Here is a 16,253-nt window from a genome sequence, read left to right as displayed (position 1 = left end):
AAAGGTACAGCTACTGGGGGCAGCACTGTGCCACAGCGGGTTAAACTGCTGCTTCAGTGCCAGCATCTCATATGGACGCCAGTTTGAGTCCCAGCTGCTTCACTTCCAATCTGGCTCCTTGCTAATGTGTCTGGGAAAGCAGTGGAAGATGGCCAAAGACCTTGGGCTCTGGCAGCCACATGGGAGATGAGGATGAAGCTTCTGCCCCTGGCTTCAGCCTGGCCCAGCCCTAGCTGATACAGCCATTTGGGGAGTGGAGAAGCAGATGAAGATTCATTCTCATTCTCTCTCTCTCTCTCTTTCTCCCTCTCTCTCTCTCTGCAACTCTGCCTTTCAAATAAATAAATAAACCTTAAAAAAAAAAAAAAAAGGTACAGCTACTACTTAGTTCCTGTCAATTGATAGCATGTCAAAAAAAGGGTCTAGCATTGTCAGATTTTCCATTTGTCAAGAAAAAAAATCTTAGTAAGTTTTACATTTAAGAAAAAATATGTATAAAATGTACAATACCTAGATATTTCAATACTGGAAATAAGTGAAAGAAACTTCTAAAACACTCTGCAAGCAAAATTAAACTCACCTACAAACCACCAGTTTACAATCTGATTTAACACTTCCAAACTCCTAAACCTATGCACCAAAAGGCTTGGAGAGAGAGTGTACTTCCTAATATACAGTGAAAGTCTGTTTTCCTCCGTGGTAATAATTCAGTAGGAAATAGGGCAGACAGTTGTTTGACGGCTAGGGTAGTGGAAGCAGGCAGGAAGAGAATTTAAACATTTATTGAACACATACTAATGGTAAAATGATACAAATTGCCAACATACCCTTATATGCTCTAATAAGGAGCCCTAGCAAGTTCAAAGATAACTACAACTCACAATTATTAAAACCAAATGTTAAAGTACGTTACCCTTCTATTTGCGCCAATTTATTGTCCATGATATAGGCCAAAGCAGCGGCAAGCTCTTTCTTTAAATAGCCAACCTGATTTCCATTCACATTGTTTACTTTAATTGCATTCTTATCATAGGGGTTATTAGGCTCTCGTTGTAATGCAACCATCTCATTATTATTAACCTAATAAAAATAGTTAACAGTTAATATTATAAATAATGAAGGCAATAACAGTTTGACTTTACCATATTTTATCTGAGATTTCCATTTCATTTTTAATGCTATTGCTAAACACTGCATATAAGAAAAACATTTTAACTCAAATTAGAAATATTAAAGAATGCATTTTTTTCATGATTCTTTTACAGTTATCTTCTAATTTATACTCATTGGGAAGTTAACAAATTCTTGATGTTTAAAAGACACAGTCAAATCTAAATTAGATCAGACTGCATAGACTGATTTACTACACCCTCACCACAGGTGAAGAAATTGAAGCACAGAACAGTCAGGTAACTTGCCCAAGCCAAAAAGTTAAGAATTAAGAAGTAGGTAGGTTAGTTCTGAGCCTGAATTCTCCAGAATCTAAAAGAAGGAAAAAGGTATTTGTAAGTCAGAATGGAACTGGAATAATAAAAATATAAGCAGCCTTCAACTCATGCCCTTCTCTGATTCCACTTGATTGGTAAGTGAGGATGACATACATCATCAGAAATGGCAGAATAAGGAGTTGTAAAAATTGTCTTCATAAACACAACAGAAAACCCAGCAAGGGGCCAGCACTAGGATGCAGTGGGTTAAGCCACTGTCTACAGTGCTGGCATCCCATATGGGTGCCAGTTCGAGTCCCCGCTACTCCTGATCCAGCTAGCTCTGATTCAGCTCCCTGCTAATGCACTTGGGAAAGTGGTGGAAAAAGGCTCAAGTTCTTGGGCCCTGGCACCCACGTTGGAGACCTGGCTCCTTATTCCAGCCTAGCCTAGTCCTGGCTGTTGCAGCCATTTGGGAAGAAAACCAGCAGATGGAAGATCTCTTTCTCTGTCTCTCCTTCTCTCTCCTGTAACTCTGCCTTTCAAATAAACAAATAAATCTTAAAAAGATTCCACCTGGCCCAGCTCTGGATGTTGCAGTTATCCGTATCTATCAACCTCTACCTACCTCACTCTCTAGCCCTGCCTGTGAAGTAGATGAAATGAACATTTTTTTGAAGGGAAAAGAAATCCTATCAAAATTAATCTCTCAGAAGTCTAGAAACTAATTAAAGGATTGTAGAAACCCAGGCAGTGTTTATTCAAGAAAAACAGCTGAGTATCAATGCCTCATTCTCATACTCATCTCTCTAGCAAGCACATTGGTGGCCTCGAAAATTAACAGCTTCCTAGAATTCTTGGTGCAGCATGGAGGTCACCAGATGGAGCAAAATGGAGTTGCTACAAGCCTCGAAGATATTCATTCTCAAAGAACTATCATTATTTGACCTATCTGGTGGTTCCCTAGAAAATCCTACTTGCAAGTCAAGCTTTATTTGATCTCTAAGCTTACCCACTACAAAAAAAAGTGTTTTCCCATGGGCAAATGCCTGTCAAAAACAATTTTACAGGCAAGTGTTTTAACTCTGTAACTGCCTAAGGCAGTGGGTAACACTTGGGAGCAAACAATAAAATAACTAAAAGGCTTAAAAGGAACAGTTCAGGAATGAGACGTCAATAGAGGCTTTGAAAAGCCTCAACATATTTCTGGAAACCCAGGAGGCCATAAGCAAGCACAGGGCTACATACGTGACCAGGCTGTGCACATTCACAAGACTGAGAAGGCACTAAGCCCTCACCTCTGACTGAACCTGAGGCGGAAAGTGAAGGCCGAGACAGAGTTGTTAACCGCTTTAGAATGCTACAGGGTGTCCCAACACAAACAGAGCCTCTCAGCAAAATCTCGAAGATTTACTGGCTCTGGTACAATCATTAGCTGATCATTATACTAACCAAGTACAGTGTTCATGACAACATAAAGAGCAGATATTACAGAATTAATTCAGAAAAGTCACTGAATTAACAAACACCAATGGGAGGAAGCATTTAGCCTAGCAGTCAAGATGTCCACGCCTCCCATGAGAGTGCCTGGATCTGATTTGAAGCTCCAGCTCCTGATTCCAGCTTCCTGCCAATGCAGATCCTTGGAGGCAGCAGAGATGGCTCAAGTAACTGGATTCCTGCCACCTACATGCAAGACCTGGTCTGAGTTCTCAGCTCCTGGCTCTGATCCCTGCCCAGCCCTGGCCCTGTCAAGATCTGGGGAACAAATCAGCAGATGGGAATTCACTCTCTCCATGTGTCTTACAGAAAAAAGGAAAAAAAATACAAATTACCAAAATCAGCAAAAACAACCCATGGAAGGCAGAGGAGAGATCTGATTTCCAGAAAAGCCACATTTCAAGGGGCTGCTGAATACCAGGTTCTTTGTTTTTATAGAGTTAGAGAGACACACACACAGAGGTTTTTTTTTTTATTATTATTTATTTATTTTGACAGGCAGAGTGGACAGTGAGAGAGAGACAGAGAGAAAGGTCTTCCTCTTTCCGTTGGTTCACCCTGCAATGGCCGCTGCGGCCGGCGCACCTCGCTGATCTGAAGCCAGGAGCCAGGTGCTTCTCCCGGTCTCCCATGCGGGTGCAGGGCCCAAGCACTTGGGCCATCCTCCACTGCACTCCCGGGCCACAGCAGAGAGCTGGCCTGGAAGAGAGGCAACCGGGACAGAATCTGGTGCCCCAACTGGGACTAGAACCCAGTGTGCCGGCGCCGCAGGCGGAGGATTAGCCTATTGAGCCGTGGCGCCGGCCAAATACCAGGTTCTGAAGAGAATCCAATGTAAACAGCTACACACAGACCAAGTCACCTTCACAAGTGCTAAAGTCAGATGAGAGACCACAATGTCTCATCCTGTTACAATCATAAGAAGAGTTACACTAAAGAAAGCAAGAAACAAGGAGTTGCCCACATCTTCCTCCCCTAGCTCCAAGAGCACAGCACTTTGGGAAAGGGAGAGCAAACTGAATCCTAGTGGAGGCACATAGCAAAAAAATTCATTTGAACTAAACTTCCTTCCCCAGACTCTACGCCCAAACCTGTGGAGTAAATATTTGGAGATTCCACAGCCCAGAGGCTTCTGCCCTCCCCTCCTCAACTCCCAACACAGAGATAAACTTAGGACAGCATCATGGAGCTCAGAGTTAGGCCTACCACACCAAAGTTCAAAGGCCTCTAGCCCTGTCTAGTGCTTATAGACTGAGCCTCCAGATATATTCAACATCTGATCTAAAATAAGTTACAAATGTAGGGGCCAGCACTGTGGCATAGCAGGTTAAGCCTCTGCCTGCAGCACCGGCATCTCCTATGGGCACTGGTTCAAGGTCTTGTTGCTCCACTTCTGATCCAGCTCCCTGTTGATGGCCTGGGAAAGCAGCAGAAGGTGGCCCAAATCCTTGGGCCCCTGCACCCATGTGGGAGACCCAGAAGAAACTCCTGGCTCCAGGTTTCGTATTGGCCCAGCTCCAGCCATTGCAGCCATTTGGGGAGTGAACTGGGGGATGGAGGAACTCTCTCTTTGTCTCTCCCTCTCTCTGTCTGTAACTCTGCCTCTCACATAAATAAATAAATCTTTTAAAAGTTACAAATGTGGCCGGCGCCGCAGCTCACTAGGCTAATCCTCCGCCTTGCGGCGCCGGCACACTGGGTTCTAGTCCCGGTCAGGGCGCCGGATTCTGTCCCGGTTGCCCCTCTTCCAGGCCAGCTCTCTGCTGTGGCCCGGGAGTGCAGTGGAGGATGGCCCAAGTGCTTGGGCTCTGCACCCCGTGGGAGACCAGGAGAAGCACCTGGCTCCTGCCATCGGATCAGCGTGGTGCGCCGGTCGCAGCGCACCGGCTGCGACGGCCATTGGAGGGTGAACCAACGGCAAAAAGGAAGACCTTTCTCTCTGTCTCTCTCTCACTATCCACTCTGCCTGTCAAAAAAATTTTTTTAAAGTTAAAAATGTAATAGTAGTTACCGGAGGCTAGTAACAGAAATAGGGAGGATGGCATGGGGGAAGGGTTGTAAAGGTACTAAGTTATAGCTAGATAGAACTAAAGAGGTTCTGGGGTTCTATCAAAAAGTGGGGTAATTATAGAAAACATTAATGTACTATATGTTTCTCTATCCATAAAAACCCCAAAACAAGAGTTTTAGATAAAGAAATGTTAAATACTTGAAAGGATAAATTTATTTGCTCTGACTGGCTAGTACATTATATGTGTGTGTGTTACATTATATACATGTAACAAAACATCACTTATGCACAATTATAAAAAATAAAATAGGGGCAGGCATTGTGGCCTATCAGTTTAAGCCTCCACTTAGAATGCCCACATCCCACATTGGAGTACTGGTTTCAGTGGACTTCTGGTTCAGCTGCCTGCTAAATGTGCCCGGAAACACAGTGAATCAAAGCCCAAGTACCTGGGTTCCTGCCACCCAAATGCAAAACCAGGATGAAATAAACAAGTAGAATGTCCAATCTTAAGGAAATAAAAGCACAAAACATGCAGTGAAACAAGATAAGTATATCTATTCTTAGGAAAATAAGCAAACAATATCAACTGTTCCTAAGGAAGCACAGATAATTGACACAGTAGAAAAATAATTTAAATCAGCCAATTTAAAATGTTCAAAGAGCTAAAGCAATCCATTTCTTTAGATATGAGAATGCATGTCCAAAAGCATAAGAACAAGGCCTCCCCAAACAGAAATTCTGTGGATGAAAAGTACATTAACTGAAGTGAAAAGTCACTAGAGTCTCAACAGATTTGAGTAGGAAAAAGAACAAGAACCTAGGTCAACTGGGCTTCCACAATCTGAGCACCAGAAAGGAAATAAGTATTAAAAAACCTAAGTGCCTCAGAAACCTGTGGGTTAACATAAAGCAACCCAACTCACATTTAAACACCAGGAGAGAAAACAGGGAAGAAAAATAATTGACAAAATAATGGCCCAAAGCTCCCCAAAATGAAGAAAAACATTAATTCCCACATGGAAGCATATTTCAAAAAGTTCGAGGAAAATGGTATGAAAACATAAGTTTATTTTGTTGCACAGAAATTTTTACATCCATGTGTAAGAAGAGTCTTCAAAGTCTCTGGGAAATGCATATTATGAAATAACTATGCAAGAATTTGAAAGAATTTTTTAGAAGACTTATTTAATTTCAAAATCAGAGCAACAGAAAGAGACAGAGAAAGATCTGCCATCCACTGGTTCACTCTCCAATTGGCTACAACAACCAAGGCTGATCGTGCCCAAAGCCAGGAGCCCAGGGATCTTTCCAAGACTACCCATATGGGCTACAGGGGCCCAAGCAGTTGGGCCACCTTCATTGCTTTCCCAGGTGCATTAGCAGGTAGCTGGACTGTAAATGGAGTGGCCACAACTGCAACCAGAGGTCCGATACGAGACACCACTGCAGGCAGCACCTTAATTTATTGCACCACAACACTGGCCCCAGTGTTGCCAATTATGAAAATTACATGCAAGAAAATGAATTTTTTTACAAATATATACTAAATGATTTCTATGTAAAATGACACATTTGGGATTGCTTTAGCACAAAGAACAAAAAAAGAGACAAAGCAAATGTGGAAAAAAACCTGTTAATCTGGAACCAGGGTATATCCAAGCTTATTGTATTATTCTCTACTTTTATGCATGCTTGAAATTTTTTAATTAATTTTTATTAATAATTAAAATAATTTTATTAACTTTGATAGCTCATTTTTAAATCATATTTAATAAAATTAGAGGTTTATTATCCAAATATCACACAAGCAGACTAGATGGCCACAGTAAACTACTGACCAAATAAAGTTACACAGTCGGGGCCAGTGCTGTGGCGCAGCAGGTTAAGCTGCTGCCTGCAGTGCCGGCATCCCATGTAAGTCCTGGCTGCTGATCCAGCTCTCTACTATTGCCTGAGAAAGCAGTAAATGACCCAAGTCTTGGGCCCCTGTATCCACATAGGAGATATGGAAGAAGCTCCTGGCTTCGGATCGGCTCAGCTCCGGCCATTACAGCCAACTGGGGAGTGAACCAGAGGATGGAAGACCAACCTCTCTCTCTCTCTCTCTCTCTCTGCTGCTCCTTCTCTCTCTGTGTAACTCTGACTTTCAAATAAATAAATCTTTAAAAACAAAAGTTACATAGTCAAATCTGTCTCTTCCTCTTTTTTCTTCCTGCACCCTCTAATATATACACACACACAGAGTAAAAATACAGATTTAGAGTGACAGACAAAGGAAGAAAAAAGTCATCACAGGTGGCCAGCGTTATGGCGTGCAGGTAAAGCCACCACCTGTGATGCCAGTATTTCATATGGGAACCAGTTTCACATTCTGGCTGCTCCACTTCCAATCCAGCTCCCTTCTAATGGCCTGGGAAAAGCAGCGGGAGATGGTCCAAAAGTATCTGGGCCCCTGCCACTCACACAAGAGACCCAGATGAAGCTACTGGCTCTGGCCTGGCACAGGGCTGGCTATTGTGGCTATCTGGAGAGTGACCCAGCAGAAGAAAGATCTCTCTGTCTCTCCTTCTGTCTAACTCTTTAACCTGTTGCCTCCCAGAATCATAATTGGAACTGGGATTTGAATTTAGGCACTCTGATATGAGATATGGGCATTCCAAAACATGTCTTGTTCACTGTGTCAAACTTTTCGAAGTATCTTTGTGTAGTATTCCTGCTGTCTTCACACGGCTTTAACCTTCCAGAGCTGCAGTTATAGGAAGGGGATAATAAAAGTGCTGCATATATCATAAGTGTAACACAAAAATAAAATATTAAAGAAGTTCAGGTATTTGGTATCTCTTGCCTATGTATATTACAATTATTTATAATAACTGCACGCATCACCTTCTAAATTTCTCACTTTCTGGGTTAACACCATAAACATATCACTATTTAACTTAGTATCTACTGTTATACTCACTACTCCAGTATAATAGCGTAGTCCAACCACATGACCTCTCAAAGTTCCAAATAAAACTGAATCCAGCTCTTCATCACTAGTCAGGAAGTCATCTGGAGGGATAATATCTTGGAATTCAAAACGTGGGAAAAACGTTGGATATGAGAGGCGTGAAAAATTCCCATGGACTCCATATTGGACAGTCTGCAAGTACTTCCAAACGGGATCCCTATGAAAAAAGGAGGGGAGGAGGCACAGAAAAACAATACGCTACTTAACCAAGTACTTCTCAAAGACTTACCCTTATTTATAGGCCAATAGTTTTTAATATTCTATTTTAGCAAATAAAATCTAATGTGGGAATCACTGTACACAAATTAACAGTCACTCTGGTTAAAGCAGAGACTGCAATAGGCGAAGCTCCCAGAAAACCCACCTGTTTAATTGGCTCTTCCATGCCTCTCCCATACAAAATGAAAAATCCTGTAAAGGGTCACAAATCTCTTTCCCAGTGAAAATCACTTATTTAAATTTAAACGTATATGATATCTGTAACTCCAATTTTATGCCAAAATTTAAATAAGGACTTAGCCAGAAAAAACTTGCAAAAATGGAACCATTATTATGCATGCATACATTAAATTGTTTATATTTTTTCAGATAATATATCCAGCATCCATTACTTTAATTCCCTAGGAACCGACTGCATTTTAATCTGGTATTCAAGCCATGTCATCTCCTGCTCCCCAATTCGTTGGTTTAAGGGTAACCCCAATCCTTGAATGAATAATGATTTTGGGCATAGACATGAAAAGCAATCTGGACGAAGGAAAATGAGAGGAAGTCTGGTGGAGGCTTCCGGAAAGTTTCTATTCTCTTAAGAGACAGTCGCTATTTGCCTGCGTCTTCCTGCCGCATCACGCACACCTCGTCTAGCTTCTCTGCAACCGTTTGCAACCGTCGGTGCATATACACAAATTACGAACCATCTGGGGACAAGGCCTGTATTGCTTGACCCTCTAGTCCGAGCACAATGCGTAGCGGCACAGCGGAGCTGAATATTTTTTGTTGCATGAAGCAAGGGCTAGGAAGCCTTGAGTCCCAGGCCCCCCACAGTCCGTGACATAAATTCCCCAAGGGTCTGGCACGAGACTCGCCTGCACAGTCTCTCCTCGCCAAGAAGACAATACATGTATTTCCCCCCTAGCCACGGGAGTGAAAAGTAGAACAAACACAAGCTGCACGAATCGCACAGGGGAGGCGGAGGAAACGCGGGGAAGGTCAGGTTCATTTGGGGACGCCGCCAGGCCGTTAGCTCCAGTGCCCCACCCCCTTCACCTCTTAAACATCCAGGACATGGCGCTGTGCGGGGTGACGAGGAAGACGCTGGGCGCCCTGGAAGGCTCTGATGCCGCCTGGTACGCGTCCTTCCTGGCCCTACAGCCGGCAAGCCGCGGGCAGGTTCTGAGCGCAAGATGGAAAGCTCCCACCGACGGGGAAAGACGCCGCGGGTCTAATCAGACGTCGTCGCCGTCTCCTTCCAGCAACAATACGAGAGACCAGCGACGCTCTGACTGGCGTTGGGACCACCCAATCACGAGAAGGAGCCTGCGGAAATGACCCAATCAGGACACGGAAGGGAGGGCAACTCCGCCCCGCGCTGCGATTCAAAGACGGTGGGGGGTCCCGGTCGCGAAGGGCTGTTCCATCCGGGTTCTTCCCCGCCCCCAAGCCGGGCGCGCGGGAAAGCCTCGTGGCCGTCGGAGTGCGACTACCGTGTGGTGGTGCTGCGTTTTCTGGTTGATTCCCTGCTTCGGAAGAAGACGACTCTCCTTTCTGCTGTTTCCCCGCCACATTCTAAGGCCCAGCCGCATTTTCAAGGCTCTGCGTCGTTCTGCTGCTCATTTTTCTCATTTTCATTTCTTCCTCTGAATGAGCTCTGCTACAGGACCCGGGCTACCCGCGAAATAACTGTTGCAACCGTGGAGACTTAGTCTTTCTTTCTTTTCTTTTTTCTTTTCCATTTTAAGCCTCGTTGACTTAATCTATGATACACCGAGTTTGGAAAATCTTCGTCGGATCTTCTGGAGCGAGTGCTTCTCCCAATTGTTTGTGTGTGTGTGTGTGTTAAAGGAAAATTGTCATTTCTTAGCGCGAGAAGACCGTAACGTATGATGGTACAACTGACTTGGTTGGCGATTGCCGGAAATGGACGGCACCAGCTTCCCCGTGGGCCCATGGCTGCCCCTGCCAAGGCCGGAAGAAGCTGGTTAAAGTGGGGTTGGGACGATGGACCTGAGGCCTCGGGGCTGCCAGGGACGCGGTTTATCTGCTTGACTCATCCCTCCAATGCCCACTTTGAGGGAGCCAGGATCTCTTTAGTGTAAGAACCAAGTGCAGTTTGTCCTGATTTTGAGATGAAACAAGTACAAATCCAGAACGATCACAGTAGATAATGGTTTGTGAAAAAAGAACGGTTGTAACAGGAACAAGAACTGTAGGTTGCTTGTGTGGACCAAGGAGGAGGAGAAGCTGACACGAAGTGGATCATCAGGAAGATAAGGGGCAGCCTTTAATGCATGGACCCTCCTAAAGTTTGGATTTTACTTTAATGGCAATAGGAAGCCAGTGAATGTTTTTAAAGTAGGAGAATGAGGACTGATTTAGGCTTCAAAAAATTCACTTGTGGCAGTTCTGTGGAGAATGAATTTTAGGAGGCAAGAATAGAAGCAACTGATAGAAAATTATCGTGTCCAGGTAAGACAGAATGGTGGCTTGGAATGGGGAGCTGACAAAGCTCAGAGAGCTAGCAGGATTCACCCATTGATTTGAGTATGGCTGGTGAGGAAGAGGAAGGAATCCAAAACTGCTCCAGCCTCCTGTCTCCCAGTCACAAACACTTTCTCATCTGTCCCCCTGCCCTTTATGGAAATCAATCATGTCACTACCCCAATTTGACTTGGTAAACAGGAAATCCAAGAATGGCATGTGTGGCTCTTTCTTCCTTTTTTTTTTTTTTTTTTTTTTGAAAGGTAAAGAGAGGGGGCCAGTGCTGTGCCTAGCAGGTAAAGCCGCTGCCGGCAGTGCTGACATCCCATATGGGTACCAGTTGAGTCTCGGCTGCTCCACTTCCAATCCAGCCTCTGCTATGGCCTGGGAAAGGAGATGGCCCAAGTCCTTGGACCCCTGCACCCACATGGGAGACCCGGAAGAAGCTCCTGGATTGGCGCAGCTCCAACCATTGCGGCCATTTGGGGAATGAACCAGCGGATGGAAGACCTCTCTCTCTCTCTCTCTCTCTCTGCCTCTTCTTCTCTCTGTGTAACTCTGACTTTCAAATAAATAACAATCTTTTAAAAAGAGAGAGAAAGAAAAGAAAAAGAAAAGAAAGAAAGCAAGCTCAATCTGGGTTTCTCACATGGGTATAGGGATCCAGGTACTACTGGAGAATATGAACAGGAAGCTGGGAACAGAAGTAGAGCTGGAACTCAAACCCAGGCAATCTGGTCCCAAGGTACATCTTAACCACTGTGCTTCTCAAAGAAATGAATGAATCTTTAAAAAGGGGAGGGGGGAATATAAAATTTTACCTTTGCAAATGGAGCCTCTGACTGAAATCATATATGCTATATACTTCCATTTATTACACCAAAGGAACTTATAACAATGATACCTCTAGATGTTTAAATTGGGGGGGGGGGTGTTCATTTTCTTTCTTTTTGTTACATGTATGTAACACATTCTCTGTGTTGAATATATATTGGGTTTTGGCCATAAGAAAGCAAGACACAAAGTATAGTAAAGAAATGCGAGCTCCTTTTCAACTTATTAAACTAATTTGAGACTCACAGAAAAGTTGAAAAGTAGTATAAATTGTTCCCTCATATCATTACCTCATTTATTTTAACACCGTATATGGTGCTGACACTGTGGCACAGCGGGTTAACACCCTGGCCAGTTCAAGACCAGGCTGCTCCACTTCCGGTCCAGCTCTCTGCTTTGGCCTGGGAAAGCAGTAGAAGATGACCCAAGTTCTTGGGCCCCTGCACCCACGTGGGAGGCCGGGAAGAAGCTCCTGGCTGGCTTCAGATCAGCCCAGCCAATTGGGCCAACTGGGGAGTAAACCATCAGATGGAAGCGTTTTTCCTCTCTCTCTCTCTCTCTCTCTCTCTCTCTCTCTCTCCCTCTTTCTCTCCCCCTGCCTCTACTCTCTCTGTGTGTAACTCTTTCAAATAAATAAATCTTAAAAAAAAAAAAAACACCATATATAACCATACACAATGATCAAACCAGAAAGTGAACATTGGAGGTATTGGACATTACTATTTCTGATCCTTTAAAATAAAAGCAGCCAAAGAAGACTAATGCAGAGAAATTAACAGAAAATAAAATCTGTGAATTTCTTCAAACTGAAATTGCTTATACTTAATTACACTTACAGATTCTGGAGCAGAATTCTAGGTAAAAAAAAATCACAGCTAACAGGGCAAAAAATTATGTAAAATCATGCCAAGTAAAAATCTTCTCATTTAAATAATGTAACAAATATCAAGTGCTTGCCCAGGAGTAAGCACTCTACCAAATGCTAACTTCATTCCCATTGTTATTTTAATAATAGTGTTTGTCTAATGAGACCTTCAGCATTTAAAAAGGAATGTCGTTGAGTGAAGCCTACTTCCTAATTGAGTTTGTCCTAAATAGAAAATAGCATGATTTCCAGAAACAGGCATTTTCACAGGTGCATGTCCTTGAAACAGATTGAATTGTTTCATTAATGACCAGAAGACACACCAGTCTCAACTCCCATCCAGAGAAACGTGTGGTGTTCCAGATTACACAGCCCTTTCCCAGGAGATAACTGTTTCCTCCTCCTTGAGGCCTTGGCTCACTAAATACTTTTATATGGTCCAAGTTCCAGGGTTGCTGAGGCATCAATTTGCCTGAGATCTGCCCTCTCCTTTGCTTCTTGTCCAGGGGCTTCAGCTCCAACTTAGGAAAGCACCATTCTGAACTGTGGAATGATTTGGACTTTCTGTGGTGGCTATAGACAAAGTTATCTCTTTATTTTAGTGAATCCTGCAAAGTTTGTTTAAAAATATCTGCCTCCTTTATGTAGGCCTATGTTTTGGCCTAGCAGGTAAAGCCGCTGGCTGCAACACTGGCATCCCATTTGGGCTCCACTTTGCATCCCGGCTGCTCCAGTTTCAATCCAGCTCCCTGCCAATAACCTGGGAAAGCAGCAGAACATGGTCCAAGTGTTTGGGCCCCTGCCACCACATAGAACACCAGTATAAAGCTCCTGGCTCTGGCCTAACCCAGCCCCTGCCATTGCAGCCATCTGGGGAGTGAACCAGCAGATGGAAGATCTCCCCTTCTCTCTCTGTAACTCTGATGTTAAAAATAAATAAATAAATCTTTTAAAACAAAACACCAAAACTTCAACTCGAAATGCACTTTTGATTTAACACACAAAAAAATGCTATTTTAAAATGTCAGACACTATATTGTATTAGTAAATCACTTTTCTAATAATCATCAGATACAAACCATTGTATCCTGTTGAAGTAGGCAGGCATACAGGTTAAAATTGATTAGGTTTGTGAGCTGAAAGACCATGCCTTTGCCATGTCCCTTTGTGACCTCTTGTCCCTACCTGGCCACACCTGAGTGATCACCAGCCAATCAGGTTAATTAACCACTCCCCTCAGGGAGTGGATTAAAAGCCTGGAACAGTGTGTTTCAAAGGCATCTTTAAAGCTGCAGCCAAAGCTACCAGGTCCCACCGGCGCCGCAGCTCAATAGGCTAATCCTCCGCCTTGCGGCGCCGGCACACCGGGTTCTAGTCCCAGTCAGGGCGCTGGATTCTGTCCCGGTTGCCCCTCTTCCAGGCCAGCTCTCTGCTGTGGCCCAGGAGTGCAGTGGAGGATGGCCCAAGTGCTTGGGCCCTGCACCCCATGGGAGACCAGGAGAAGCACCTGGCTCCTGCCATCAGATCAGCGCAGTGTGCCGGCCATTGGAGGGTGAACCAATGGCAAAAGGAAGACCTTTCTCTATGTCTCTCTCTCTCTCACTGTCCACTCTGCCTGTCAAAGAAAAAAAAACTACCAGGTCACAGAGAAGCAGCCCATTCAAACAAAAAACAAAAGTTCCTGTGCACCGAAGGACCCCACCACAATAGTACTGCAAAAGTAGGATGCCCTTATCTTCCTCCCACCTATATGCAAAATATTCTCATTACAATTATTGCTGCTTTAGATTTCTATCCTTGAGGTAGCTCAAAGTCCTGAAAGAAACACAGCAAAATTGCATATTGTTGTACACTACCACATAAGTGCAATTACACAGAGAGGCTACAATCTAAATCTTCGTTTCTTGATACCCAGACTACTATAGTGTTCTCCCTCCGATTATACAATTTAATCTAACAGCCGAAAATACACAGAGATAGACTAAAAGTCACACACAAAAAATCATCAGTTAAAAAAATCCAGTAAAAAGGAATCTACAAATGGCACCACCCAGAGGTTAGGAAACCCTTAGGTGAGGTGAGAATGTTTATGTTAGAGAAACATGGACAGTTATTGGAGTTCCAGTCAGTTATATATTCCTTCCTCCATTCCCCCTGAGGATCACTGAACACATGAGTTGATATATTGTAGCAGAATCTGCTGAAAAAATTAGAGGAGAAGAAAAAATGCACACAAGTTTCTAACTTTTCAGATTAAGTTGTTACAAGTTGCATGTCTAGATTTGTACTGTACACAATGGTAGATAAAAATGCAATCTTTTTGTCACTAAAGCTTTAGGAATTTTAGAAAGTACATGAGAAATTAACTTTTAAAAAAAAGTATGAATTTTTAGATTAGTGCAGAAAACTAAAATAACCTCATACTTTGACAAAGCTCTTCTTGTAAAATGCCAGATCCTCAAGAATTGATGTCTTGTAGAACTCTGTTGTTAGGCTGAATTATGTGAGGCAATTTTCAAACCAACTGACTGTTCTTTCTTTATGCATGTTTAATAGGTGCAGAGCTATTAGCAGAGCCTGTTCCAGGTACACCCAGGACCTCTGAGGAATTTCTGCAGGCTTTCTGTGCTGCTCATGGACACAGTCCTACATCTGCTGCCCAGGCTTTTCTTCTGTTAAATGTTTCCTGACGACAGCACATGAGCGCACTTCAAGAATTTGGTGTAAAGACAGAAGTAAAGATTATTTGGTAAGATTATTTGGCTGCAAAAAATGTTGAAATCCAGATATAGTTTTTTTCCTATATGCGTGAACTTTCTGACAATTCCTCATATTTCTATTGTAATTTATTCCTTAGTTCCAAGACATCCTCTTTCATATCTTGCTGTAGTTCTCTGACAAATAATTTTAATGATTTCCTGGTAGGGGAAAAAAAAGTCTTTCTCACAGTATTCAGAAACTTCTGGATACAATATCAACACCACTTAGAATTTCTTCCTGATTAGCGTCACTGACAGTCCTGACTCAGAGAAGCAAAGCAGACCAAGAAAGATGATACCAAGTTTCCACCAAGGTACTGTTAATAGATCCTCAGAGTTCCTGGCACAGCTCAAAAAAAGCGAAGCCTAGTCCACACCTCCAGGAGAGGGTAGTGGTGGCCTCACCGGTGGCCCAGGGAAAATAGTCATTACATTTTTTTAAGAAAGCAAGGGGTTCTCTAGCCTCAGCACCACTTCCATTTTCTAAGTAAATGGGATAATTCTTTAAGTGAGGAGCTGTTCTATGCATTGTAGGATGCTGAGCAGCATTCCTGGCCTCTACTCCACTCTATACCCCCCAACACACACCTCCCAACAGTCAAAAATATCCTTGAATACTGTCCATTGACCCTTTAGGGCAGAGGCAATCATTCACTCAGAGGCAACTACCACCATACATGAGCTCACTCCTGTATGAGCTTAAATGCCATGTACATGTTGATCACTCCCAAATATGTGTCTATAACCCTAAGTTCTCTCTAAGCTCCATTTTCATATCTGGTAGACATATGAAACAGATTATTCTCAGACACAGGCTACCATTATTCCTCAACTGAATTATTGTGATAACCTCTTGACTAAACTCCATCCTCCATCCTTCTATTTTCCTTATCTGATCCTACTCCTAGATTGGTTTTACATCCAGCAGCCAGGGGTAACTTTCTATAATACAAATTCTATTATGATGGCCGGCGCCGTGGCTCACTAGGCTAATCCTCCGCCTACAGCACCAGCACCCCGGGTTCTAGTCCCGGTCGGGGTGCCGGAGTCTGTCCCGGTTGCCCCTCTTGCAGTCCAGCTCTCTGCTGTGGCCAGGGAAAGCAGTGGAGGATGGCCCAAGTCCTTGGGCCCTGCACCCGCATGG

General features: G+C 43.5%; 1 protein-coding gene across 6 annotated transcripts in view; it reads right to left on the bottom strand.

The window, feature by feature from the left end:
• Positions 1 to 9,449, bottom strand: part of HLTF (helicase like transcription factor) — a 73,035-nt gene extending 63,586 nt beyond the window's left edge. For all 6 annotated transcript variants that reach the window (XM_062213303.1, XM_062213320.1, XM_062213350.1 and 3 more), the window contains exons 1-3: positions 9,221 to 9,449; positions 7,904 to 8,111; positions 914 to 1,080 (exon numbers count right to left, since the gene is read on the bottom strand). In XM_062213303.1, coding sequence (XP_062069287.1) covers positions 914 to 1,080; positions 7,904 to 8,111; positions 9,221 to 9,240 — 395 coding nt within the window. In that variant the 5' untranslated portion in view covers positions 9,241 to 9,449. The remainder of the gene's footprint in view (positions 1 to 913; positions 1,081 to 7,903; positions 8,112 to 9,220) is intronic.
• Positions 9,450 to 16,253: the final 6,804 nt, after the last annotated feature.

Source organism: Lepus europaeus, chromosome 2 (genome assembly GCF_033115175.1).
Source record: "Lepus europaeus isolate LE1 chromosome 2, mLepTim1.pri, whole genome shotgun sequence".
NCBI classification, from domain to species: Eukaryota; Metazoa; Chordata; class Mammalia; order Lagomorpha; family Leporidae; genus Lepus; species Lepus europaeus.
The sequence above is the reverse complement of the archived record's forward strand: the minus strand, read 5'-3'. Positions and strand labels throughout refer to the sequence as shown.